The following is a 27,205-nucleotide window of genomic DNA, read 5'->3' on the forward strand; positions in this document are numbered from 1 at the left end:
GTGGATTTGTTGATACATATTAATGATACAACTACTAATACTAAATGATGATTGAAGGCATTTACATTAACTCACCCCTCAAATTAGACTGCAGTTCATGATTTCAGAGTTCCTTTCATTTGGTGTAAAACACTGTGCATTTGTAGAGCTTCCTATAAATTTTAAGCAATATTAATAATAGAACAGCCTAATAAAGTTGAAGTGTTCTTTTATAGTTCTATTTTTTGCTCTTTAATCTACCAATTAAAGGATAAACAGGGAGATTTGTAGGAAGATTTAACTGACAGACTTTTGTTTTCTCATTCTTTACGCATTTCTACTCTAATGGTAAAATAAATCTCAACACATTACTGAGCTCTACTTAGTAAAAATTACTTGAAAATGCATGTGAAATAACTGCTAGAGTTGATGACATTCCAGTTGTTCTTTATCTTTAAGATGCCAAAGGTAGACTGGATTTTAGAAGTTCATTGTTAGAAGACAACTTGTTTTCCAGATACTTTCTTTATTCTTCTTCTCCCATATAGTGCTTGTCACTCTTCATAAAACACTTTGATGTCTTTGAGCTCAGTGCTTGGACTCTGCCTGTTTCAATTATCTCAGTCCACCCAGTAGGCTTCACTTTCAACTAATCTTAAGGTGTCACTTCCCTGGCATAGCATGCAGGTATCCTGTTACATTTCAGCTCTTTCATTATTCTTCACCTGACCAAACCATAGAACAACTGCTTTGTCACTTAATTTTATGTCTGTAGAGGAGCATCCTCATACAGAAACCTGTACAGTTTTCTTTCCAAACCTCATTCTGTTCACTACATGTAGTTCTACCATTTGTTTTCAAAATATATATATCTGTTTGCAATGCAGTCTTTTCCACCTGCAGAAATCATGTTAGCCTGAATATTTATTTTCCAATTTTAGTGTGTTTTTTCTCCTTCCGTGATTTATATTTTCTTCAGAATTCCTTAGTACATTCACACAGCTATACGTGCATGCACCAAAATCATGAACTCCCAAAGAATATAAATATGAGAAAATTAGAAGGGAATATCAATATGAGGAGGAGTTAGAAAAATTCAAAATTCAAACAGCCACTGAAATACAGCACTACGTAACAGTGCTGCTCCTGACATTACTAATAAGTATTTACATGTACATACTGAGATTAATTCTTTTCATACTGTATTAATTCTTTTTAAATCATTGGTGTTACACAAAAATACAATAAAAATACAATTTGAAAAATTAGTTTGGTGTGAAAGTATAAATGGATTCACTCAGTGGAATGTAAATATAAGTGGTTCACTTAGTGGCATGTCAGATAATTGCAAGAGAAGTTATCTGTGAGGTCTAACACTAACTTTATTTAGAAAAAAGTTTTTTTGTTTGTTTTTTATAGAAAATATCAGTTTCACTATATGATGGGTAAACTATTTTTACTGTAGGGTATTTAGTTTTTTTACATGACTTGTTAACTACCGTTCTGTTTTTTTTATTTTTTTTTTGGTGGGTCCACTTCTGTATCCACTTGCACCTTGCTACTTATGTTCCTGAAAAGATGTTTTAGTATAACCATTCTCAGGACTACCAAGTGTCAATGAAGGTGTAGAAGGAGCAGGAAGGCTTTAACATAAGGCAAAGTCAATATGGAGGAGTCAACACACAGTGCTGGTAGAAAATAAGTTATTGCAGCAGTGTACCTAAGGGATCTCAGTATGTCAGTCTATTTTCTGGAGATTGGGGACAAAAAGAACAGGCATAAGTAGCATGACTGAGCCCTGAACTGTTAAATTTAGATGCTATTTTCTTTGACACTTGTATCAGTCAAGAGCAAGATGCTTCAGCAAAGATCCTAAATATAAGCTACTGAGATTGTCTGTAGCAAAAAGCTATACTCTCTACTTGAAAGGTGTTTTTCTTCAGACAGCTATTGACTGTGTTGCTGTATGGGCTGGATGGCCAAGATTTGGCTCTCAGCCATAGTTTTTGGCACTGAATTTTGTAAAAACAGAACTGCATGGATTCTTACCGTTACTGAACTCCTATGAGCATGATGGCTGGAGTGCTTCCCAGTATGTATTATTTTTTTTTCTTATTAATTATTTTCTAATTCTCATTTGCATAAGGAATAATTAAAATATATTATGCTCTAAAAATACTAAAAGAAGAGATTGCAAAGGTAAGCAGTCCAAATCTATGAAATGCCAGAGGTCAGGTTGCTTCCTAAGTCCTCATTTGTTTCCTTTGCGGAAACAGAGTTCTGAATTATCAGAACTCTTTTTTCTCTATGGTTCTATCTCACTGATTTAAATGTATCCTTTTACCAGCATAAACATAGGACTGCATACTCTTTTAATGCTGTTTATATTAAAACATACAGCCTGGTTTGCAATATGTTACTGTAGTACAACATACTGCTACAGTTTATGTACTCGGTATATAACTAGTTGTATGATATAAGCACAGCTTGCATTCATGAGCTATTCAGGCTTAGTTTCAATGGGAAATTTCTTTTAAAGAACGTTGAGCAAAATGTAATTGCAACATCTGTATAAAATAAACTTTTACAAAATTTATTCTTAGCAGAAATTGTAAATAATTATCCTGCTGTTCCCCACACTGAAAAGTGTATTTGTGCAAAATACAAATACAGCCCAAATTGGTTGAAAAATAATTGTCAACAACATCCATAAATTCATATTATGGAATGATTAGGAACAGACAAAATTAAAAAAAAGCCTGAGTACTCAGAACTCCAAAAATAGATGACTGGGATGTTCATAGTCTTCGGAAATAAAACTATTTTAAAATTTTTTTTTTGTAGACATATGTTTTAGACAAATAATGCAAGAATTTTTGAGAATTTAAACTATTTGCATCTTTACAGAAAGATAAGGAAGATCAGTGGCTAGAGAAAAAAGTACAGGGTAGTAAAGACCACATCATCTTAGAGCATCTTCAGTGGACCATGGGTTATGAAGTACAAATTACAGCTGCCAACAGACTGGGTTTTTCTGAACCAACATTGTACGAATTCAGCATGCCACCGAAGCCCAACATTATTACAGGTAAGTTGATCTTAGAGTGTTTTCTCTCTGAATTGCTTGCTACTGATAGTACTTTAATGTGGGTAGTTGAACAGTCTCTTAAGGTAACTGAAGTATTCCTTAACTCACAAAGCTTCAGACAACATGCTGTGTTATCAGCAAAGATTTTACTAAAAACCCTTTAATGGCACCCTCCTTTCCTACTTTGATCTTACTAATGTAAGATCAAATTTGATCTAATGTAAGATCAAATTTACTAATTTATTAATGTAAGATTTACTAATGTAAAATCAAATTTACAAACTACTAATTTGTAAGCACAGAACAAATGCTGAATCTTCAACAGAGACAATGACAGTTGTCATTGTAATACAATATTTAAGATGCATTTTTAATACATTGCCTTTTACTGCGTATTTGTCTGTTGTAAGGCAATCTGTTAGAATTCTAGATTTCAGTACAAGTCAAATATCGCTACATGTGCTTCAAGGTACACATAAAATAAGGGTATTTATTTTAATGTCTGACTAAGTTAAGACTTCAAATAGACTTATTTAGATACTGTCTTATTGATTCACTATAACACAGTGACGATGCAACCACCTCACAGGCCTATTCGCAAGCTTTGAACTATGTAGAAATGTTGTTTATGTTTTTAAGTGTGTAAATAAGAAGGTTTGTTTTTTTTTAAAAGGAAAACTTCATAGGAGTTAAGAGTGGAGTGTGTTTCAGCAACTAATTTATCAAGTTTTAGTGCTTCCTAAAGCAAAGTTATATTTTGGTGCAACAATGTAAAATTATTTAATTCAGAATAAACATAAATCGTGATGGTAATTTCTGATATCTTATAAATAATTTAGTTTTTTATAAAGCCAATTATATGGTGAAGAGATCTTATCTGACTGATGAATTGATTGCCATAGAGAGAGTTGATTTGCATCTTGATTGAGATTTGGAGCCTCTATAAGCCCTGCGTACTTTTAAACAGATAGTGATTTGTGATTGCCATCATTCAGAATTAAGGTTTCACTCCATGGTCAACAGGAAAAAGGAATGGAAATGTAGGGACAATGATTATCTCAATAAAATGATAATATTTATCAAGTAGAAAAATAAATTAAAACTTACTTAGGTAAAGACTTACAGAAAGTATAAACCATTTTTTTAGTTTTTTGAATGTCCAAAGCCTACTGGTTTTGCAACACAGCTTAACTTTAACCTTTTAAAACTACTCAAATTATTCCATATTATTACCACAGATGATATAACAGAGAAACATGATATGCCTGCATAAATGAAAACATAAATGGTCCCTAGACGTTGAAGTAAAAAGTAGCTTAGTTAATATAGTCGTAGAAGAGAGAATTTATTTCTCTGAACATAGCTTTATGGGAATTATGGGGCTTTTTCCTTTTGGTACTCTCCCAAACCTCTAACTAGTTGTAAGGAGAAGTCTGTTACACTACTTAACATCAAGTCTTCTCTATATGAATCATTATTGTAATTATGATTGTGGAACTAATTAGTTTCCTTGACAACTGTTTTTGCAAAGCCTATAAAGGGTGTGAAATTCCCATCATAAGAACATTCTGTAGGCAATTTTTAAAAGTATGTCAAAAGAGACTTAAAATCAGTGGAACATTAATGTTCACATTCATGAGTCAGTATGGTTATCTTGTTATGAAATTGCATATTATTAATATGTCATTATTACAAAAGTATATATATAATTTTAAAAACATGATAACGTGTATAAAATGCTCAACTTTAAGCAGGTCAGTTCTTACTGATCAGTCTGCTCAGCTGATGCTCTATCTATATGCTTTGAGGCTTGGGTATTTGCAGCTAGGTATTTACAGCTAAGTCAAAGAAGGAAGAATGCAATTAGGTACAATTCTGAATGAAATGCATCACCTATTCTGTGCCCTCTTAGCTGTTTGTGATCACTGAGATTCCTTTCCTAATTATTCATGTGATGACTAGAAGAGTTTCTAAGACTCATAAAGGTTTTCGTTTGTTTATGCCCAGGTCTATGTCACTTTAGCTGAACTGAGTGTTTCTGTCTTGCTCTTAATGTCATTCAAAACTAAGATATCTGTAGGTCCTATGTACCTAATCTCATGGGTATTACCTACCTCCAAAGAATTTGGGGATCTTCCGAGTATCATGATGGTTAGCTATACTTAACATAATAATACATTGCAAATGTGTGCAAGCATAACCAGAGAGTTGGAGAGAGACAAAGGCAAGGATGCATTTGTTGTCCTTCAAGGGGTTCTTTACCAGGGAAATGGGAGTAATCACAAGAAATGAGACTTTGGTTCTGATTCCTGCAGAAGGAGTCTATTTATTCTTCCAAGAGCTAATGGATATGTCAGAAGAGTAATCCCTGAGGGCAGGGACTGGAAGCTAAAACTCTGCTTCTGTGAACACACAGCTCCTGTGGGCACAGAACCCGCATCTTCTATTTATTAGGAAGTGCAAGTGAGTACCTGCTCCTGGCTAGCAGTCAAATTTTATTATAAAACAACATGATAATCTTCCATTACCATTCTTAGGTCTAGCAAGATGCCTCAGCCTGCCAATCAGCATCAGTTAGGTGTATAAATGAGATAGACATTTCTTTTAATTTTCACATGGTTGGCCTCAGCAGCCTCCAACTAGATGTACTTGGTTTTGTAATTTCTGTTCCTAAGCCTTTAACACAGTCTTCATTCACTGAATCATTCACATCTGTGATTAGTTCCTCAGAATTTGTAATCATTTTAATAAGAGTTTCCCAGTTTTCTGAAGGGTTTACCAATGGAATATTGCACTATGTTTGAGAAATACTCAGCAGATCGAGTTGTTAAAACATTTTTCCTTGACTGTACTTACAAATCCATTTATTTTATGTATTACTGTATATTTTATCTATGTATATATAATTTTACTTTCTACTTTTTTTGAGTTATTGTTTGCAGTCAGCAATTCTGTCTTCCATTTGACTATTCACTTAGGAGTATAAGCATGTATTTAAGAATCATGCTTTGAAGAAAGAGCAGCATAGTCTTAAATGTAATATTTTACATATTCCAGTATCTCACTGGATATGTTAGTTACCAGTACTTGTGGGTAGGCACAAATCTAATACCAGTGTGCTTGCCTGTGAGTAAGTCTTCATCATTTTTTAAGTACTGATTTGTGATATTTTAGAAAATTTCATTTTAGCTTTTCTGTAGTATTGAGTTTCTTCTAATTTTGTGGGTAATAAAGGTATTCTCAAAGGAGCTATGTGCCTTAGCTCTTAGCTGTTTATCAGTCTTAGGACAGCATAGACTAACCTCTGCAGCCACAACAAACTCTCTGACTAAGTGTCACAAGGAACAAATGAACTCTATCAGCTCACAGGGGTGACACTACAGCCTGTTTGTATGGGTCTACATGTATTTAATCTCTCAGCAGTGCAGAGAGATATATCCTCTCTTCTGGTACTGTGCAGCTGATACAAAAATGTCCAAATCATAGCTACCATTCTGAAATATTACTGTTGCAACCTAAAACCACATCTATAGTCCTATCTTAAACAAAGATGCAATGAAAGATGTTAAAAGAGGATATTTTGACAAATCTCTGCTGTTAATTTCTGAAACCTTATGCAGGTGTAGTCTTTCAAAAGTCTTTTATCCAGTCATTGCTGTTTCTCTGGAAGTCCAGTATACAGTATATATTGAAAATGGCTGCAAGTTGTTTTTTATCATATTTTTAATTCTTCATTATAAAGCATTTGGGGACAGCAAGAAGTCCTTAAAACCGTTTCTTTCACTATGCTGTATTTTTATTTTTGTGTGTGTGTGTTTATATTGTTGTTTTTGCTGTTTATTTGTGTTTTTTTTTTTTTTTTAGTGGTGTTTTTTTTGTGCATTGTTTTTTTTGTGTGTATTTTCATTTTGGTTTGGGGATTTTTGTGTTATTTTGTTTTATTTTTAATATTGCATGACTTACTGAAATATTTCTTATTAAGTAACCTAGAAAAGTTTGAATCCCTTTTTTATACCCATGACCTTTTCTGTTACAGTAATGAGCATATTGTTTGCTTTTTTCAGTGCATTTCTGTCACTGATGCTTAAAACCATACAGTCATAGGTGAGGAGCAACAGTCTAATACATAGTATTTTCTCTCACTATGACTTGTAGCAAAGATGACACTCCATGCCAAACATGGTTTTTATCAGTAGTTTTTATAAAAACACAGCTTTAGGATTAAGTGGTGTCATATTGAATGAAAAATGAAAATAGTTTACACCGGTACTATACATGCTTTTATATATACATACATATATATATATATACATACATATATATATATATATATATATATATATACACACACATATATATATATACACATATATATATATATATATATATATGTATGTATTTATATATACATACATATATATATGTATGTCTTATAAGGTATTACATATGTAAAATTGGGCTCCTGTACTCTACAGACAGCTTTTTATTAGAATATAAGCTAGGATAATGAACATTTTACTCGAGAGACTGAGAATTACTAGATACAGGAAAAAGCCAGTCTTCTCCTTATGTTCAGATGTTGCCTCCTGTGTCATTTCACATTGTCCTTCACTGAGGAGAGCCTTGATCCATCTTCTTTACACCCTCCCTTCAGGTGTCTGTACACACTGAGACCCTGAGCCTTCTGTTCTCCAGGCGGAACAGTCCCAACTCCCTCAGCTTTTCCTCACAGGAGAGATGCTCCAGTCCCTTAATCCTCTTAAAGGCTCTTTTGATGGACTCTCTACAGTAACTCCATACCTCTCTTGTGGAGAGCTGAGAACTGGACCTAGCATTCCAGGTATAGCCTTAGCACCAGTGCTGAGTAGAAGGAAAGGATCACCTCTTTTAACCTGCTGTCAACACTCCTAACGCAACCCAGGACACCATTAGCCTGCTTTGTTGAAAGAGCACACTGCTGATGCATGCTCACCTTGATGTCCAGCAGGACCCCCAAGTCCTTTTCTGCAAAGCTGCTTTCCATTTGGGAGTCCCCCAGCATATGGGTGCATGGGTTTTTTCTTCCCCAGTTGCAGGACTATGCATTTCCCTTTGTTTTAAGGTTCCTGTCAGCCCATTTCTCCAGCCTGTTGAGAGACCTCTGGATGGCAGCACAACCTACTAATGCATCAGCCCCTCCTCCCTGTTCTGTGTCATTTGCAAACTTGCCCCATCATCTGGATGGTTAATGAAGATGAATAGGATTGGGCCCAATATTGGCCCCTAGTGTCCACCACTATTTACTGGCCTCCAACTAGACTTTGTGCCACCACTCAGGCCTCTTGGCCTGTCTGGTTTTGATCCACCTCACTTTCTCCTGATCCATCCTTTATTAGATTTTCTGTGAGGATCTTATTGGAAACAGTCAAAATCTTTACTGAAGTGTAGGTAGGCAGTATATACTGCTCACCCATCATCTACCAAGCCAGTCATTTCATCATAGGAAGTTAATAAGTTAGTGAAGGATGATTTCCTCTTGGTGAATCCATGCTGAGTACTCCTGATGACTTTCCTGTCCTTCATGTGCCTGAATGGTTCCAAGGATTAGTTGCCCAGTCATCTTACCAGTGATCAAAGTGACACTGAACAGCCTGTAGAACCCCAGGCCCTCCCTTTTGTTCTTTTTGGAGATAGGAGTGACATTTGCTTTCCTCCATTCCTCAGACACCTCTCCCAGTCTCCATGATCATTTAAAGATTATCAAGAATGTCTTCATGGTGACATTTGTGAGCTCCCTCAGCACTAGTGGGTGTATCCCATGAAGGTCCATGGCTTTGTGTGTTTCCAGTTTGTTCAAGTATTCTTTAGCTTGATCCTTTCTCCTTAGATTCTTAATATGGGTCCTGATTTCTGAAGGTGATGATATCCCTGCTATGCTTATTTTCTAGTTTTCTGTTCATAGCCCTGCTTATCATATCACCAAGCCAGATTTTTTTCTTCCTTGCTTTCACTTCAGTAGCAACAACAACATTCTTCAGGCCAGGTTGGGTTTTCAGTTATTTGTGGCATTTTTTGCCTCAGTACACAGTCAGTAACCCATGTGCTTTTGCGAATATAAATTGACTGTCTGGGTGTTTAACTCTAATCAGCAATTCTGTAGTTAATGAACAAGGAAAAGGCTGCAGATATACCCTTTTGAGTAATTTACAAAGTTAGTAGTGATCATACTTGAAGGGAAGCCCCGTTGATGTGTTATTTAAGAACATAACTACACTCTGAGGCAGTAAGCTAAGGAGTAGTATCTGGTACTTTTTCTTAATTCTAGGAAAAGATAAGTTGCATTAGTACAAATTAAAGTAGGAGGACTGGGGACATTTATAGTTATTTTTCTTCTGTAGTCTCTTTCCATTTAACTAAACTAGAAAGGCTGCCTACTTGAGCCAGGACTAGAAGCCGTTACTTGAGGCTTTTAAGATACCTGTTTAAATCTCCAGGAAAAGTCTGTAGAATTACAATATGCATTGATTCTTTAAGAAAAACATCTTGGCTTGATTTTCAGCTAATGACTTGTGACCACAGTGCCTGCGTATGTATATGTGTGTGCAGTATTTGCACAAACATCCATCAGTTTTTGTGTGTGTCTTCTGATAGCTTTTGAATGCAGTTGACAACTTTAGTAAACTTCACCAGAGAATAGAGGCTTCAAAAATAATATATTCCTGTAAGATTTTTTTTTTTTTAATTTGGAAGCTGAAGATAGAAGCCAAATTGTTTGCACCTCAGTAGGATAAATGCTGTATTAGAAATGTACATACTTTTAACAATCAGTCAGAGTTATTTGGGAAAGAACAATAGTAACTTCCTGACTGTTGATCCTCACAGTACCTGGGATAGCAGGAATTAACTTAAACCAAAAAGAAATACTAAAACACATGATTTTAAAGATCTTTGCAAAGAAAAAAAATCTATTCCAAGGATCGGTAATTTTAAGACCACAGTGGATATCTCTTTATACAGTTTTCATTGTATAAAGGCAGTTAAGGTTTATATATCTACATTTAACTTGGTTCCGTTCTTCTGTGACAAGCTTTTCCTCCAATACAGATGATCACTTGTACATTTGTTGAAGGATTGTAGACCTAGTAGTTCCTCTAGATCAGCTGCCAAGTGTTCACTTATTTTTACAACTCTACACTTCAATCTTAGTAGTGATTTCCTGATCTAAATCTCTAAATCAAGAAACTGTAATTGCTTGATTGATGCTATAACCTAGATGAGTTTTTCTCTTAAAATAGTAATACTTTTTTTTGTGAACAATATAACTTTTTTTTCATAATATAATTGATGTTACTAATATTGGTTAATTGACTGATTTATAGAATAATTCTGTAAATGGGCTGGGATAATCTTAACTTTAGAATTAATTCTTTGAGAAATAGGTCTTTAATAATCTTTGGATTTTCCATCTTGTTAAAATACACTAAAATACTTTATTTGTGCATGTTTAAATTTATATGTATTTTTAATAAATGTGGAAATCCAAAACCTTGTTCTTTCAAATATAATACATCAAGTATGTAGTTCTTGTATCTGGTTTTGTGTAATAGCCAAAACTGAAAGATCCTGTACTTTGCCTGTGAAGACTCTACAGCTTTGACTAGTTAGCTTTTTAGTCAAATCTAAAAGGAAGAACAAAATACAGTAGTCAAAAAAGAAAGCTTTGAGGATGTTAGTCTCCACAACTCTGATCATACTCCCAAGGTAAGGAAGAGCTGCAACATTACCTTTGTGAGGTTATTTGTGTGATTTTCTCCTAGGTTGAAGGACACTGTCATTCCACAATCAAAAACGAAGACTTTTGTCAGACTGTTGTTCAGATCATAATTCTGAGTAACACAAAGTTGTCAGCATGTATTGCTGTGTTGAAAGAAGAAAGTTTATTTACTACCTAAAGTTATATAGAGAACAGAGAGTGTCTTTGGGATCTTATGTTTTGAGAATAGTAGTTGTTGGTAAGAATCACAATCAATCAGAGAAAATGATATCCAATACCACAGAAAGATGGTAGCCCCCAGAAAGGACATTTGCTTTTGGTTTGCAAACCAGTACTAAAATTTGCTGAGTAAAAGCCGTTTTTCATCAACTCCATCATTGTAAGTGACATGAAATTTTCTTGCTGTAGGCTAAAAACAGTTTTTTGCTCCATTCCCTGCAAAGACTGTAACATCTTTTTAATATGAAAAGGGTTAGAAATCACTATTAAATTTACAGAGCTTACTTGATATGACTCAGTGCTAGGTCACACTTAACAAGTATGGCACTCTTATTCATCATATGATATTTGTTATAAGTAACTGCTAGCGTTATAATAATAAATTATATAATAACAAATAGGATGTTCATTAAAAGATTAGATCATTAGATATGTTAATATGATAAAAGAAGAGTTATGAAAACAGCTGTTGAAAGTTTACTGTATCAAAGATTTTCTTGCTATACATGTTCTTAATAAAAATATCTGGTTTTGAATTTTGAACAGCTTGAACATAATAATTTCTTTGAAAAACATGCATCATTAAAAATACCAAGTAAATGTGTGTGAGAATTGGGTAAAGTCCAAACACTCTTTGCTTCCTTATATTGTTGTTGTTTTTTTTTTCTACTTCATAATTAGTTACACTCAGATTTGTATTTGTGAAATAGGAACATTTACATTATATGTGCATAATGCATTGGTTAAATATTAAGCATTCAAGTCCTGATAGAAATTTTTCCACCAGAACATGTTCACAAAATAACAGTTCTGTATTTTAAGCCAAATTTGAAATATGTTGCAAGAACTCTGTAAGATTCAAATCCCAAAACTTAAAAAATCTTTTGATTTTGAAGAGCATTTACATTCTGCATGTCATAGCATATATTTTTGGAAAGAGACAATGATTTATCCACCAGTCAACTTTGTGTTTAGATGGTGAACTCTATAGAGAGGAGAAATACCCTAACATATTTGTGCTGAGATTTAACAAAACTGATGTTAACCTAAAATAAATTGTTTTAAAGCTCAACTAATTACATTAAGGAACTAAAATATGACAGTTCATATAAAAATGGGAGACTTGAGACTTTTCATCTACTTCCGTTACAATTTCTTAAAATACCCTTTTTTAAAGTAAATTCAGATGTAACCAAAATTATTGTTCAAACTACACAAGATTTTCTACATTTCAATTTCTTTTGAAGTGTATTTTGAAACAGTAGCCTGACAGTGATATTAATTACTATCCCTATTGTTACTGTCACTGTAGCTAAAAAAATATTATTATTCAGTCAAGGAGATTAAGGTGCTTAAAATATATTGCATAAACTTGACTGCATTATCTGACAAAAAGTGAAATTTCAATATAAATGTTAGTAGAAAATATATATGCAGACTTCATATATTGCACTGGATAACATCCAGACATACTGTGAGGACTTGAATGTCTAAGAAGTTGTGTATTTCGAAAAGCTTTTTGTTCTGTTCACACCCTAGTATTAAAGTCAACATCTAAATAATTACCAGCTGTCTGTGCTAATTGCATTGGTCATTGCATTAGTATTTCAATCGGGCTTATGTCCATATTATTAAGGCCAGCTTTTGACAATGGTCCATTCCAGACTCCTACAATAATTCAGAAATGAGATAAACTTATTGGCAAGAAGAAACAGCTTATCAAGTTTCTGTTTCTTTATACTCATGCATGATCAAAACCTGTTTTTTTTTTTTTTTGTATGTAATTATTTACTTTTTTTGCAGTTTCTTCTTTTAGCCTGCATTCCGCTGCTCATTGTTGCTTCAAATATCCATTATTTCTGATTGTAGTTGTGTGCATTGTAGTTTCCTGAGTTCCAAGTACCTCCAGTGTGTAAGACATGAAAGCTTGTATTTAGGTTGGGCTTAGCTGAATATTTTTGGATCATTTGAAGGGAAACTCAAGAGGGTTGGTCATATGCTTCAGGTTAAGTGCTTAAATAAATTGTTTTAAAGTTAGACCAAAGTGTTTGCCACTTCAACTACTGTGAAGAACCACGTTGCTGCTATTAAGGTACATACTTTTTGTGGTTTGAATACTTTAGTATCCGGATTTGACCATTCTACAACTCCAAAGTACTTCAATTGTTACAATTTCATACACATTTTAATCATAATTTAATGTTTTTATTAGAATGATGTTTTTCAAGAGATTGTCTTTGGCACAATGTAAATAGTGAAATGATTATTCTTTTCTTTTTTCTTTTCCACTACCACTTTTTTTTCCTTTTCATACTTTGTTTTTAAAGCTTTATCTACTTTTTCATAGTCTGAATTTTCTATAACACTTCTTGTCCACACAGAAAGATGCTGTGAAGATACTAGACGTGAAAACAGAGGCCAGTCCCTGCAGCTGAATGCTGCTGATTTCTCTCTCATTGTAGTCATAAGTTCCTGGTGCATGTTTTGATGCTGTTTTGTGAGGCAAACAATATGTTATCTTCCTTTTCTTCTGAATTTTGGAGGAAAATAAACACAGACCTGTAAAAATAAAGAAATAAAACTTACTTTTCTATAGCTCTTCTAAACTTTTCATTCCAAGTTGAGACCCTAAATAGTGTAATTACTTCAGTCTGTGCATGAAAAAATCTTCAACTTTTTTTTTTTTAAACTTCTAAGTTATGTGACAAATTCAATAGATTATGCTTGGCTTTTCTGTCTGACGGAACTTGGAGAATATGATCCATTTTTTTGATCAGCGTGAGTTTTCTGAACTTTGCTTTGGTCATAAGATATCTATGCATAGACTTTAACATTCTGAGCCATATGGCTTCCCAGGTACACCATCAACTGGTCTTCCATGAGAGCATTTTGATTCTGTATTAATCCCTTTCACAGATTTGTGTTTATACAAGCTCCTTCCAAAACGTACTTAAACTGTGCTTAATATAAAACATGTTTTGTACTTTTCTACAAGATCTAAAAAAAAAAATTCTTCTATGATTTATGATGTATGAATTACTTCAGTTCATAGAATTAAATTTCATAGACTTTGTGTGCCTCTCTGCAGCCATGTCTCAGCACATAAAATAGGTCCCTGCCCTCTAAACCTACTTGTTGAAACTGGAACAGTGCCACACATTCCATTTCATGGCATTTGTTAGTCTTGAGGCTTTGGGGAGCTTAATTTGACCTTCAGTAAAGAATGGGTAAAGGCCTTTTTCCTATTTCACATACTAAAATGTAAAACGTTTTATGTAGAAGCATAGAATGATATAAACAAAGCCTCAGATAAAGTTCATTTAGTAAGAATCCATATAGAAGCTTACCTGTGTATATTTGGTAATGGAATTTACTATGAGCTACCACTTAGCTGACTAAGTTCGTAGCTCACTCCTCTGCTGCATGCAAAGTAAGCCAAGAAAGCATTACACTATAGAGCTAAGACGGAATTAAATATTTACTTTAGGATACTTGCTTTCAAGTTGGTGCTAAACATAGCAGAAATAATAAATTTGCAATACGTTTGATTTTTTTTCCTTATAGTTCATTTCCTTTGGGGTTTATTACCATTAGTTTGTAACTTCGGAATTATTTGGTCAAATTTCAATGTTGATGTATCTTCACTAGTGGAAGTCATATTCTTATTTCATAGATGCAGTGATCATGGTCAGTTTTGCCAGTTTCTGTTTACTCTTTACTTTACTTTAAAACATCATTAATAACGAGTCTCCCCATCTAAAACAAACATAAACCATTTTAGAAAACTGGCTTATGTCACAAGTAAGCTGTCCTCAAAATGCATATGTGTAAATCTGAAGACTATTTTAATTTATTGACAAAAAGACTTTTTTTTCTTTAAGGTACATATTTAGTATAATAAAGTAGCTGGACTTCAAGGAAATGCCATTCTTGGTTTTGTCTTAATCTGTAGAAAAACATTCACTGTGTTAAGTAGGGCCACTGTTTCATCCGCATGTCTTGCCACTATGCTTTACCACTTTAACCCAATGCCATTGCACTTATTTGAACTGAATTATTTTGACATGTGCCTTGCGTAGCATGGCAGAGAATAAAACTTCTGTACTGATTTTGTAAGAGCTGAAACTTTCGGCTTTCAGTCTGAGTCAGTTGGGTGAAAGCCTGTTTTTCCATGCATAATGTGAATATACACATTGACTTTGTTATTTAGTTTTATAACTGTTATTTCTATATCAAATGCTCTGTTAAATATTGAAGTGCTTATTGGACCTATAGGAAATAATGAATGAACATTAGCAATCTTAATGTTGTTTGTTTGTTTGTTTTCTTAATGAAAACATTTCTGTTTAACTTTGATATAGGTGATTTGGAACTGCCAGCTGCAGTTAACGGTTATCAAAAACTTTCAGACGTGAGAATACATTTTTATTTGAGCATAACTCTTGACAAGTGCTGTTGCTTATGGTAAATGTCTTCAGAGGAAGAAATGTCTCAGGCAGGAGCTTTTACAAAAAGCTTTTATTTTTTCTAACTATCTCTAAAATCCAGACAGTGAACATTTTTGTTACCATTATTGTCATTTTTTTCCTGTGTTAACAAAACAAAAAAGCTGCAACTACATCTGTACTTACAATCCAAGAACTGACATTTGGCAAATATTTAGAAAGTAGATGATGATTGTATTCCCATGGGGAAAGGAAAAAAAAAAAAAAAAACAACTTGCCAAAGTCTGCCCTTATTATAATCTCTGAAAATCTGAGTCCAAACTGATCAACAGTGAATTGTTTGATCTCCACTGTGCATGCTTCAGCACAAGCACACCATGATCTGCTCCAAAGAGCTTTCTCAGTTTCCAGAAGTACAGTGGTGCACAGACACTATGGTTAGACCAGGGGAGCAGCAAATCCTTTCAAGAGACTGTTGCCTGCAGTCATGGTCCTTCTACATTGTAATCCCATTGTAAGGTAGGGACCAGATGTATTTAAGGACAAAAAAACTTTCTCATGTGGGCGCAATATAGAGAGAGTGCTGTGCTGAATAATAAAGAAAATCAAATTATGGACACTGTCAGACTAGTGAGCACCTGTCACTGGAGAAATAAAATGGCTAGAGTAATTCTGAGATGATCTCATAAAATGGAAAATAAAGTAGTGTCTCAGTAAGGTTGCACAGTCAACACAATCATGGTATTTCCTTATTTTGCAACATTATCCTACTTTCCTAAAATTAGCAACCTTTATGCTCTTCTACTAAACTCTTTATCATACATGTATATTTAACATGTCATATATGTCTCTGTTCTTACAGATCTTTAACAAAGTGAGAGAGGGGACTGACTACTGCAGGCATATATATATAAGTTGAAAAATGCAAATTACTAAGTCATTTGCCTACTCTTGTTAAATATTTTAAATACTCTTTACCAGTAAAAAAAAAAAAAAAAAAAAACAAAACAAAAAAAAAAAAAAACAACAAAAAAAAAACACATTATTTTAGCAAATCATTCTGCCATTGCAGATAGATATATAAGGTTGTAACACAAATGATAGATGATTAGCGTGACCAGCTCTGAACTCTCCAAGCGTATTACAAAAGGGCTAATGAAAAGCTGTGAGAAATTTCAGAAGCTTTATGTCACATTATGAATGACAAGTTGGCTTTTATATTCAGTGTCACAATGCCACTGGGATAAAGAGAAGACATTAGGATTAGTTCTCATCCTTCTAACTGATAGCTGGAGACTACATAAGTTTCACCTGTTAAGTGAATATTTTAGGTCTGATATTAAGTGATATTAAGTGATATTTTAGGTCTGCTCCAATTTAGGTTCTGCTTTATGTATTTTGAGGTTATCAGATATTTTGAATATATAGTTCTTTTGGCTCTAATCTTCCCATCAAAGTCCAACGAGGAAGAATTAAGACAGTGTTGTAGGGATTTTGTTACAGGAGAGCCAGGCAGTTCTAGACAATGCCCCTTCTACTGTAATGAGAAAGACAAAAGGAAGAGGATAATGTATCTCCTAAGATGAATCACTAACAGAATTTTGTTTGTATTTCTCTTAAAATTATAATAATAAAAAAAACTTTGTTCTGCCTTTAAAAACAATAAGGACAAGGTTATTTTACAACATTTTGTACAGTCTACAGGAAGACATCTTAAAATCTTGTCTTCCTACAGACAAAAAGGGGGAAGACACTAAAACCGATATTGGCAAATTAAATTATAAGTGGTAGATGTAGACTCATCAGCTTTTGAATTGTAGCTTAAACTGTATTAAAATGAAAAATATACATTCTCAAACTTAATTTGATATTCTGCTGTCATTAGTATATAAATGTTAGATAAGTAAATTTGTTCTTTTAAATATAGTAATTGTAAAAGGAATTTCAGATCTTATGATTGATACAGTCAATGGTAAATGACAGTCTTACCATTTTTAAACATTATCACATATTTTGAAATTCTAACATTCAGTCTGTGAGACTGAAGGCCTGAAATGTTCTGCACTGAATGTATGCTTTAAATTCAAATTGATGGCACAGAAACTTAAAGGAGGATAATGATTATTGTTTGATATTGCAGTATAACTCTAAAGAACAGTATTTTGATTTACAACCTTTTGAGTCTAAGGCAGCCTTCATTCCTAATCAGATATTAGTTGCTGTCCTAAATTTATGAGTCACATGATTGACAATACAACTTCAAAAGTGATCCTTTATTTATTACAGTAGAGTTCATAGAAGACAAATTGCTGTTTAGATAAATAGGAAAATATTGTCCAGAAAAAGACACACATACTGCATGTATTAGAAAATATATTTGTATGGTTTTATGGGATATATAAAATATACTATCACTAAAGAACAAATTAACATTCCATGTAATGTTTTGATGGAAGTATAGAGCCAAACATGTAAAAAAAATATGTGCATGTGAAAACTAGATTGAAAATAAACAGATAAAATGGTTTAAATAAAAAAAAAAAAAAGTGACTATATGACCAATATTCAGTCAGATTCCTTGGCCTCACTATATTTTGTTTCTAGCATGGAAAGCTCATTGCACTAAGTTTTGTAGCTCTACTCATGTATGTATGTAAATGCAAAAAATAAATTAAAAAATGTTAGCTAATCAAAAGAATTTTTTTTTAAGAGTTAATAGAGATGCATATATTATTTGTTATTGGGCTAATAGTCTCCAATCTGTTGTTGATTATTTTAATTGCTCATTTCATCAGGGTTTTTAAGGGAAAGAGGGAAAGAACTATGACTTTTAGGAAGTAATTTGAACAATATCTAGGCAAACATAGCTTCTGGGGTCTGTAATGGCATCACTGAAATCTGTGCTACATTCAGAGCTCATTTATTTTCTCACATTTTACTTCATCTATTTCATTTCTCAAAATATACAAGGAATCTCCAGTTTTCCTTTGATACACACGTAGTGGACTTAAAGTGTAAGTGATGGAAAATTAGAGGGAAAATCCTATTTCTTCTAATGCCATTGGTAACATCCTAATAAAGTCAATAGCTTCAAATTGCAAGTGTAGAAATTTTACAAGCACTAAGAGGCTGAGGTAGGAATAGCCATTTTTGTTCATTTTTATATATTCTGAAGTCCTGAGTAAACATAATAGTCGCTCATGTCATCATAGTCCCATTACACAGTGTGATATTCTTATTGTTTTGAATATTTATTTTAAACCTAACACATTTGTGTTAGGTTTTGTGAAATTCCTAGTGAAAAATTATTTTTCATATAATTTTAATAATGATGCATTTTAAATGAGCTATAATGCAAGCAAAAGAAATCTTACCAAGTATATATTTCTCACAGAATTACATTTAAAAATATATAAAATTTACCAGAAATTACTTATGTGAAAAATGTTGCAAGCACTACAGTTTCTGTAAGCTTGTTTTTAAAAACAATATGAAATGTGATTTAAAAACAAAATAATAATAAAATGGTTTAATTTGTGAAGTGATGACATACGGTTTCATTTCATCTCATTCACGTTTCACTGCTGTTTTGCTCCATTGGTTTCTTTTATGCATGCAATACTTACTGCCATCTATCTGCTTTGTTCCTGAATAATGTGTGCATAGTGTAAATGTAAAGTCCTTCAGCATCTTTCCAAACATGATGTCAAGAATTGTATGTAATTTTGTGGTCTTTCATATGTTGTTCAAAGTTCATTTTTATGCAACTTCTGTCTTCATTTTTGTAATAAACAAAACTGACTTAAAGCATTTCTATCTGTATTTACTTTATTACTGATAAACACTTTTTCCTGTATTGTCTACATTGTCTATTTTGTAACTGAAGAGATTTTTTTTCTTGTACCAATATTTACGTTCCTACAGTAAATCTCAATGTTTTATCCAATAGTGAATAGATCTTTTTTCAGAAAAGGAAAATCATTAGATTAGAATTCTCCGTTTTGTGGTTTGTCTCATATTAGGTGGCTGCCATACTTCTCAACTAATAGAGCAAATATGTGAAATATATGTATAAATTGTCTGAGCATTTGATCCATGCTGCTTTAATCTGCCTTCTTGAAACAGATGTATCCCAAAATGCAGGTGTTTTATACTAGGAGAAACTGTAGCAGTACCTGACTTTCTTGCTATGTGTAATTCTGCTGACACTTGCAGGTGTATCAGTGTAAATATTTCAAGTGAAAACATTTACCAAGTACTGGCAAAACTTAAAATATTAAGTTTCTCTTTCTATAGCCAATGCTATTTAATAGTCATACATTTAAAATATTATTCCAAGTAAAACTTCTGTGCTTGGAACTGCTGTGTTTGCATTTACCTCTGTAAAGAGCTAAAAGAAACTGTTGTCAAGCCTGAAATAGTTTATCAATTCAAACACAACCTAAGCATAGTTCTGCTTTTCCAGGCCTCCTGACTATATTAGTCTGGTTACAGCTGTCATCCAGCATAAAGATGCAAAAATCTCTCAGGTCTCAGTGGTATATGCACAGTGTGTTCTGAATCCTCCCAATTTGCACAGTAAAAACAATTTTGATCTTTAATGCAATAAGACTGCTCAAAACACCTATAATTGTATTTTTATTTTTTCAATACCCATGTCAATCTTAATTACTTTTTATAGGTTCTTAGAAATTCCTCCAAGTGACATGTTGAGTAAATCTGTTGTCAGTTTCGATTGAGGCCAGTGGCTTGCAGAAACATGGTCGTTTCCGCAAGGCCTTCTAACCATCCAGGCCTAGACTGCCACAGACTGCACAAAGCTGCTCTCCCCTCAGAGCCTTTTCCTCCTCGATGTGCAGGAAGGCCAGGCTGCTTCTGCCCTCACAATTAGCTGTGCTATGTTGAAAGCAAAAAGCAGTGGTTTCTCACTAAAGTGTAAAGTGCAAGGGTTTTTCCCTCCTTGGCATTTCTGCCTTGAACACACTGGGGAAGATGTGTTGATTATATGACTGAAGTGTGAAGCACTTGGAACTGAATTTCTCTTCTTGGCCTTGTATGGCTGCTGCTTCCACAGAAAGAGGGGGGGACTTCCTCCCTGTTTTTGCTGGTGTTTCCCAAATAAGTAAGCAATGGGTAAATAAATAAATAAATAAACATTATTTACTCTGTAACTGTTGTGAACACATGAAAGAAGGAGCTACCTGACAACTCTTTAGAGATTCTTCTGAAGCTCCTTGAAGATAGTTTGATGATGCCAGGAATAATTCCTAAAACTTTGCTTAAAAAAATAATTAAGCATAACTCCAAAGAATATCTTCAGTTCAAAACTGAGCAAAATTTTTCTAATTACTATGGCCTTCTTTCCTTTCCCTTCTTATCCCTCAGCAGATACAGATGACATCCTTGACAAGCATACTTGAGTTGTGATTTATATTACAAAAATTGTTTTATTTAGCTGTTTCAGTTACATCTTGTTTAAGACACCTTCGTATGAAAAAATGCTGTTAAAAACCATTAGAGTCAGTCAGAATTCAAGTACTACTTTGTATCCAGAAAGAGTCAGAAAATAAATTTTCCTCTAAAATTAGAAGAAAAAGTCCATTTCAGAAAACTTCTTGACTAGAGCATCTCTGCCATAGTGAAGAAAAATTCCTCCACTCAAAGAAGTGTCAGAAAAGCGTAACGTTTCTGATGGGTATAATTTTAGACATGCTGCTTTCAGTAGCTCACGTCTCTAAAGTCTATAATCTTACAGACTCTAAACTAAGAATGCCTATCCCTCCTGTGCATCTTTGCCTAAGGTGCATGGCCTCTTCTTCACGGCTCTTCACTGAGCCCCCATAGCTCCACTGTGGGCAGGCTCACATCCGTAGCTGCCAGTGATGAGCCAACTGGTCAGCAGTTCCTTCAGGGTGAAATGCATCATTTGTGGCCAGAAGAAAGTTAGAGGGAACCTTCACTCGTCTTAGTTAGTTACATCAGGATCAATAATACTGCCCCATTATTTTTCAAAGCTGCGCGTCAAGTGTATGTGTCAGACCATGTTACTCATGCAGTGCAGAGCACACACGTCCTCATGTGCTTGTACACTGCCTTGCAGCAGTATCCATCCTAGTAGGAAGTTGTAGGAAAAATCGATAAGGAAAAAACAAAACAAAACACTGAGATTAATGTTGGATAGAAACTTCCCATCTTTTTGTATTAAGGAACAGGATAGAGAAGAACCTTAATTATTGCCGTGGTCTTCTTCGCATCATACATTCCTCCAGTAAATGTTTGTACAGAATCATAATGATGGTTTAAAAGTGGAAACTGCAATTGTATTGAATTTTTTGTTTCATCTGAAGATGGACATGTAGCTGCTGGGCACTTAGCTGGCTCAATAGCCAGGTTTTATTGCTTTAAATCACTGCAGGCAGCTCACACAGCTCTGGCTACGTCAGACAAATTATTGGGGGGGGGAGCAAAGGGGGGAGAATGCGGATGGGGACGGGGGATGTCACTAGTTTGCTCCTTTTTGCCTCCCATTATTTTTTCTTCAGTAAGGCATAGGAGCCTTCAGTAAGGCAAGAGCCAAGGAGGCTCTTGTACGAAGCTAAGCATTGCTTTCTAGCATCATACCATTTTCTGTAGGGCTTCACTGGTAAATCTGAGTACATGCTTCCGTCACATAGTACGCAAGATATGGTTCTTTCTGGGTACATGTAACTTCGGAGATTTGCTGGGTGTTGCACAGTCCTTGCATCTTGATCACCCACACCAAGGGAGTCAGAGCACACAACAGCTCCCCTTAAATATCTCTGGGACATTTCCTATTGGAAAATGGAGTATGAGAATGCTTTGACATGCAGTAAACAAAGTCATGCAAGTCCTACATTTGAGATATATCCAATTTCAATGCAAGAAAATGCAAAGAAGCATTAAAAAACAGTGAAATATATATATCAGTCATAATTATTTGACATAATGAGTCTTCTCATCTTTGCAGATGACACCAAATTAAGTGCGTGTGTCGATCTGCTCGAGGGTAAGAAGGCTTTGCAGGAGGATCTGGATAGGCTGCACCGATGGGCTAAGGTCAACTGCATGAAGTTCAACAAGGCCAAGTGCTGGGTCCTGCACCTGGGGCGCAATAACCCCAAGCAGAGCTACAGACTGGGAGATGAGTGGTTGGAAAGCTGCCTGGCGGAGAAGGACCTGGGAGTATTGGTTGATAGTCGGCTGAATATGAGCCAGCAGTGTGCTCAGGTGGACAAGAAGGCCAACGGCATCCTGGCTTGTATAAGAAGCAGTGTGGCCAGCAGGTCTAGGGAAGTGATTGTCCCCCTGTACTCGGCTCTGGTGAGGCCGCACCTCGAGTACTGTGTTCAGTTTTGGGCCCCTCTCTACAAGAAGGACATCGAGGTGCTTGAGCGGGTCCAGAGAAGGGCAGCAAAGCTTGTGAGGGCTCTGGAGAACAAGTTGTATGAGGAGCAGCTGAGGGAGCTGGGTTTGTACAGCCTGGAGAAAAGGAGGCTCAGAGGCGACCTTATTACTCTCTACAGGTACCTTAAAGGAGGCTGTAGTGAGGTGGGGATTGGTCTATTCTCCCACTTGCCTGGTGACAGGACGATGGGGAATGGGCTAAAATTGCACCAGGGGTGTTTTAGGTTGGATGTTAGGAAGAACTTCTTTACTGAGAGGGTTGTTAGGCATTGGAACAGGCTGCTCAAGGAAGTGGTGGAGTCACCATCCCTAGAGGTCTTTAAAAGACGTTTAGATGTTGAACTTAGCAATATGGTTTAGTGGAGGACTTGTTAGTGTTAGGTCAGACTTGATGATCTTGAGGTCTCTTCCAACCTAGACAATTCTGTGATTCTGTAGCTCCTAAAAACTGAGAAGTTATTTTCTCTTAATATGTACAAATTTGAATGTTCTTATATCTCCAAAGAGAATAAGGAAGCATTTCAAAATATCTCAAAACAAATGAATAATTTCAATGATTAAAATGAAAAACTAGCCATTGAGTATTTGCAATACTCTGCCTCTAAAACACATCTCAGAGTATTATATACATTTTTTATGTCTGGAATGGCCCTGTATCACAGATCTACATCCCTGCCTGGAATTTTTACAATTCTGGTAAATTCCTATATTGTTGCTGTTGTTGTTTTTCTCATGATGTACATGTTATTTAGATCTTTAGCATCTTCTGGCAATGCCTTGGCCTTCCACCTTTGTAGTTTTAACTGGTAAAAAAGACCTTATTACAGCTGTTTAAATTTTTGGTACTATATTATGTTTGTTCAGATGCTCATCAGTTGATACTAACTTTTAAAAAATCCATGTTATCTTTTTAGAGATTTTGAATAAGTATATGAATCTTGGAAGCCTTTGATTCTAAGAAAAGTTCCAGATTGGATAAAAATTGAAGAAAATTTTCATAGGTAGTCCAGAAATAACCATCATGGTTGAACAGCCTATGTAACAGTGAATGTGACAGGGCAGTTCAAGAAGATGATAAACAAAATCGTTCTTTTTTCCTGCCACTATCCAGCGCAGCATTTTCAAACTCCTCCTCTAACTCATAGTTTTCAACTAATGTAGCTCAAAAGTAGTCCTAACTTTAGCTTTAGACCTATCTGAAAGAAAGGATAATCCTTCAAGCATAGTATCCCGTAATGCACACTCATTCATACCCATTCAAATGTAGCTGTCAGATGAGCTTACACGAGCCCTATGAGTTTAGGAAAGTACTTTACATCATTGCTTTTTTTTCCCTTAAAAATGTAAATGATTGTGAAAATTTAAGGGCTACATAGAATAATCTCTTTCCTTTAATCCATTTCTGCTAAGGAGGAGGGGAAGGAAAGAAAAGCACAAAAAGGTGCTCAGTTGAATATTTTTCAGTAAAACCTAGGATCACTGAATGACTAAGGGTATAAGGGACCTCTGGAGGTGTTCTTGTCCAGCTTCCCCGTTCAAGCTGGATACTTTGTGCACTGTATGCAATTATTATTTTCTTGCACAAGCAGTTGAATATATATGTTGTGATTCTGTAAGAGTACAGAGAACTTGTCACGTGAAAGGATACACATTCTCAATATATGAATGATGCATATAAAGTGCCTGTTTGTGCAGAAGCAATAGCTGTAGTTTTCTGTGGACTAATTTTACCAGTACGTTGTACACATTTAGATGGTGGTTCTCACTCTAATGCTTCCCATTAGAGACCTAAACTCCTAAAAATAATTCACCCTGAATTTAAATTTGAGTGTCCACAAAGCTTATCTTTCTATTTATTTCTCTTCACTGGAAAATTTTGCTTTACTTGCCAAAGTTTTTCATTGCTCTTTCCTATTATTTAATTAACTTATATATTTAAATGTTCATATATATTGAAAATGTTCAATTATGTTACTAAAAATTAAAAGTACAATTTATTGAATAAATGAGAATTTTTAAATTGCCAATACTTTCCATGAGGTTTATAGAATCTTGCTTAATTTCTTTATTGCATTGCTGAAAGTTTTATAATCTTATTTTTATAACATTATTCATTGATAACATCTTAACTGAAGGAGTGAATGAGTAAAGTGACTCTGTTTAAAGTTGGCAGTTTCCTTCATTTTCATGACATGGTGTATTATATGTGTCACATTTAATATAATAAAAAGCACATTATTTTAAATATAGCATATTTTTGACAAATTATAATGAAAATTCCCAGAACTATGGAATTTACACTTTTTTTTTTTTTTTCAATCAGCATTTTAAAAGTCTCCACTCTAAATAGATCACTAAGTAGATAATAAACCCCTCCAAAATAATGTTAGAATCTATTTCACCCATGTTGATATTGAATTAGTGTGGTTTAAAATGTGTCCTTTCAAAGTGGAAAAGAAATACTACATGTATAAATATGTTATTGTGGTACAGCAGAAAGTGGAACTAGTATTTTGATGCCATTTGGTACATAATGGAACATTGTAAAAAATCCATTTAAAATCATTGCAACTTATAATGTATTTTGCATTTTTATTTATTTATTTTTTTAAAGAATTGTTACAGTAAAGCTAATCCCAACTTATTTAAGGGCAAAACTTTTTGATAACAAATTTTTCAAATTTGGTTGAAGGCTGTATATAGTATGACATTAGCATTTAATCTAGTCAAAAAAGTTGGTACTTCTGTTGATATCATATGATACTAATCCAAAATCTTACATTATTGTAATACCATAAGTATATTAGGATATGATTTTTGAAAGCAGTCATTACAGCTCTAAGCTTTCTTTAATAGTAATTGGCATTAGTTTTACAACCGACTTCTGTGGGCAAACCAATACAAAGTCTCAGTAATTTAAGAAAGAACAAAATGAAACTGAATATAAAGTTGTTTAAAAGATGATTTTATGTAGCTTGATCAGTATAAACAGATATTCATATCCAATTTCTGCCTATCTTCACAAGAGAAAGGGACACAAAGAGCCTAAGGATGCTGATGCCAGCAATGTTCCACACTCCACAATGCTGCAGGATGTGGCTGTATTCTTGTCACTCTTTTTGGTGTGGGAGATAAAGGAAAGAAATACAATGTTTGGAGGAATATTGCCAATCATAAGAAATCAAACTTTGAAATGTGAAACAGAAATCGACATGAATTGCAAGTAGGAAAATTAGGACAAGTAGGGCAGTAGGAAGGATGGGGAATGCTAAATGAAAAGTCAATGTATCAACCATAAAGAAATAGAAAAACATGCAACAGTCATATATTTAAGTATCAGATGTGTCACAAATACTGAGCCGAGAAATTAAAAACAGTCTTCTCCACAACTGTGACAATAAATATGATTGTCTTTTTTTACAAAGGAGCAATACTGTTACTATAAACATATCCTTCACTTGGTGGTGAAAGTATTGTGTAGGCTTTTGTGTCATTAAATCACTTTTTAACCCAACGCCATGTTCCATTGACACAGGAAATGCTCTTTACATCAATTAAAAAATTATCAGCACAATTTATCTCCACAGGGAAAAGACCTGTTAATGTTAATGCTGCATTAAAAAAAAAAAAAAAAAAAAAAAAAGGAAAAAAAAAAAAACAGTAGAAATAAAATACAGCAGTAAAATCAACACTAAATCCCTCTGAATATATGTAATAAAAGACCACTTTAGTTTTTCTCCTCCACGTTTCTATTTAGTGGCTAAGGAGGTACAAAGAACAGAAGCTTGTGTGTATAAGATCCCTAGAAATAAACTCTGTTGGTTCTACTGGCATATTTGTTGAAACACAAGAGCATTTCAATAAACTGGGATTAAGTATCTATTTGTAGATACCTGAAAATTCAGTTTGATAAACACAAATGACTGAATTTTTATAAAAGAAGTCATCAGTTAGATGGGTGGCTGTGGTAAGTTTTGGAAGATGTATCAGAAGGTAATATTTAACTAGGAATGTTGATATTAAAAAAAGTAAGAAAATGAATTTGTGTGAAATATCAACTTACAACATTGCTGATGGAGTAATGCATGAATGATATATCATTTCATTGCAGCACCATTATTTTAGTTATTTAAATACTGTTCCTTAAGCCTTTTTGAAGAAAGGAGAATAACTTGAAATAATCTAGTAACTCCAGAAGTAATTGAAGTAATTTCATAGAAACCTGTCTATTCAATCACCCATCTAAATATACATATTGATTGCTGGCTTCTTGCATAATGCCATTCTGAAGAACAG

At 34.2% G+C, this 27,205-nt stretch overlaps 1 protein-coding gene across 4 annotated transcripts in view; it reads left to right on the forward strand.

Annotated features, from left to right (window-relative positions):
• Positions 1–27,205, forward strand: part of NCAM2 (neural cell adhesion molecule 2) — a 291,019-nt gene that overhangs the window by 242,236 nt on the left and 21,578 nt on the right. The window contains exons 15-16 of one of the 4 annotated variants that reach the window (XM_027449269.3): positions 2,887–3,067; positions 15,401–19,293. In XM_027449269.3, the coding sequence (XP_027305070.1) occupies positions 2,887–3,067; positions 15,401–15,507 (288 nt within the window). In that variant the 3' untranslated portion in view covers positions 15,508–19,293. Of the gene's footprint in view, positions 1–2,886; positions 3,068–10,863; positions 11,497–13,420; positions 14,113–15,400; positions 19,294–27,205 lie in introns of those variants that run through there. The other 3 variants (XM_027449268.2, XM_027449270.3, XM_021270555.4) reach the window with 3 other exon arrangements.

The sequence above is a fragment of the Anas platyrhynchos genome, chromosome 1, assembly GCF_047663525.1.
Source record: "Anas platyrhynchos isolate ZD024472 breed Pekin duck chromosome 1, IASCAAS_PekinDuck_T2T, whole genome shotgun sequence".
Classification (NCBI taxonomy): Eukaryota; Metazoa; Chordata; class Aves; order Anseriformes; family Anatidae; genus Anas; species Anas platyrhynchos.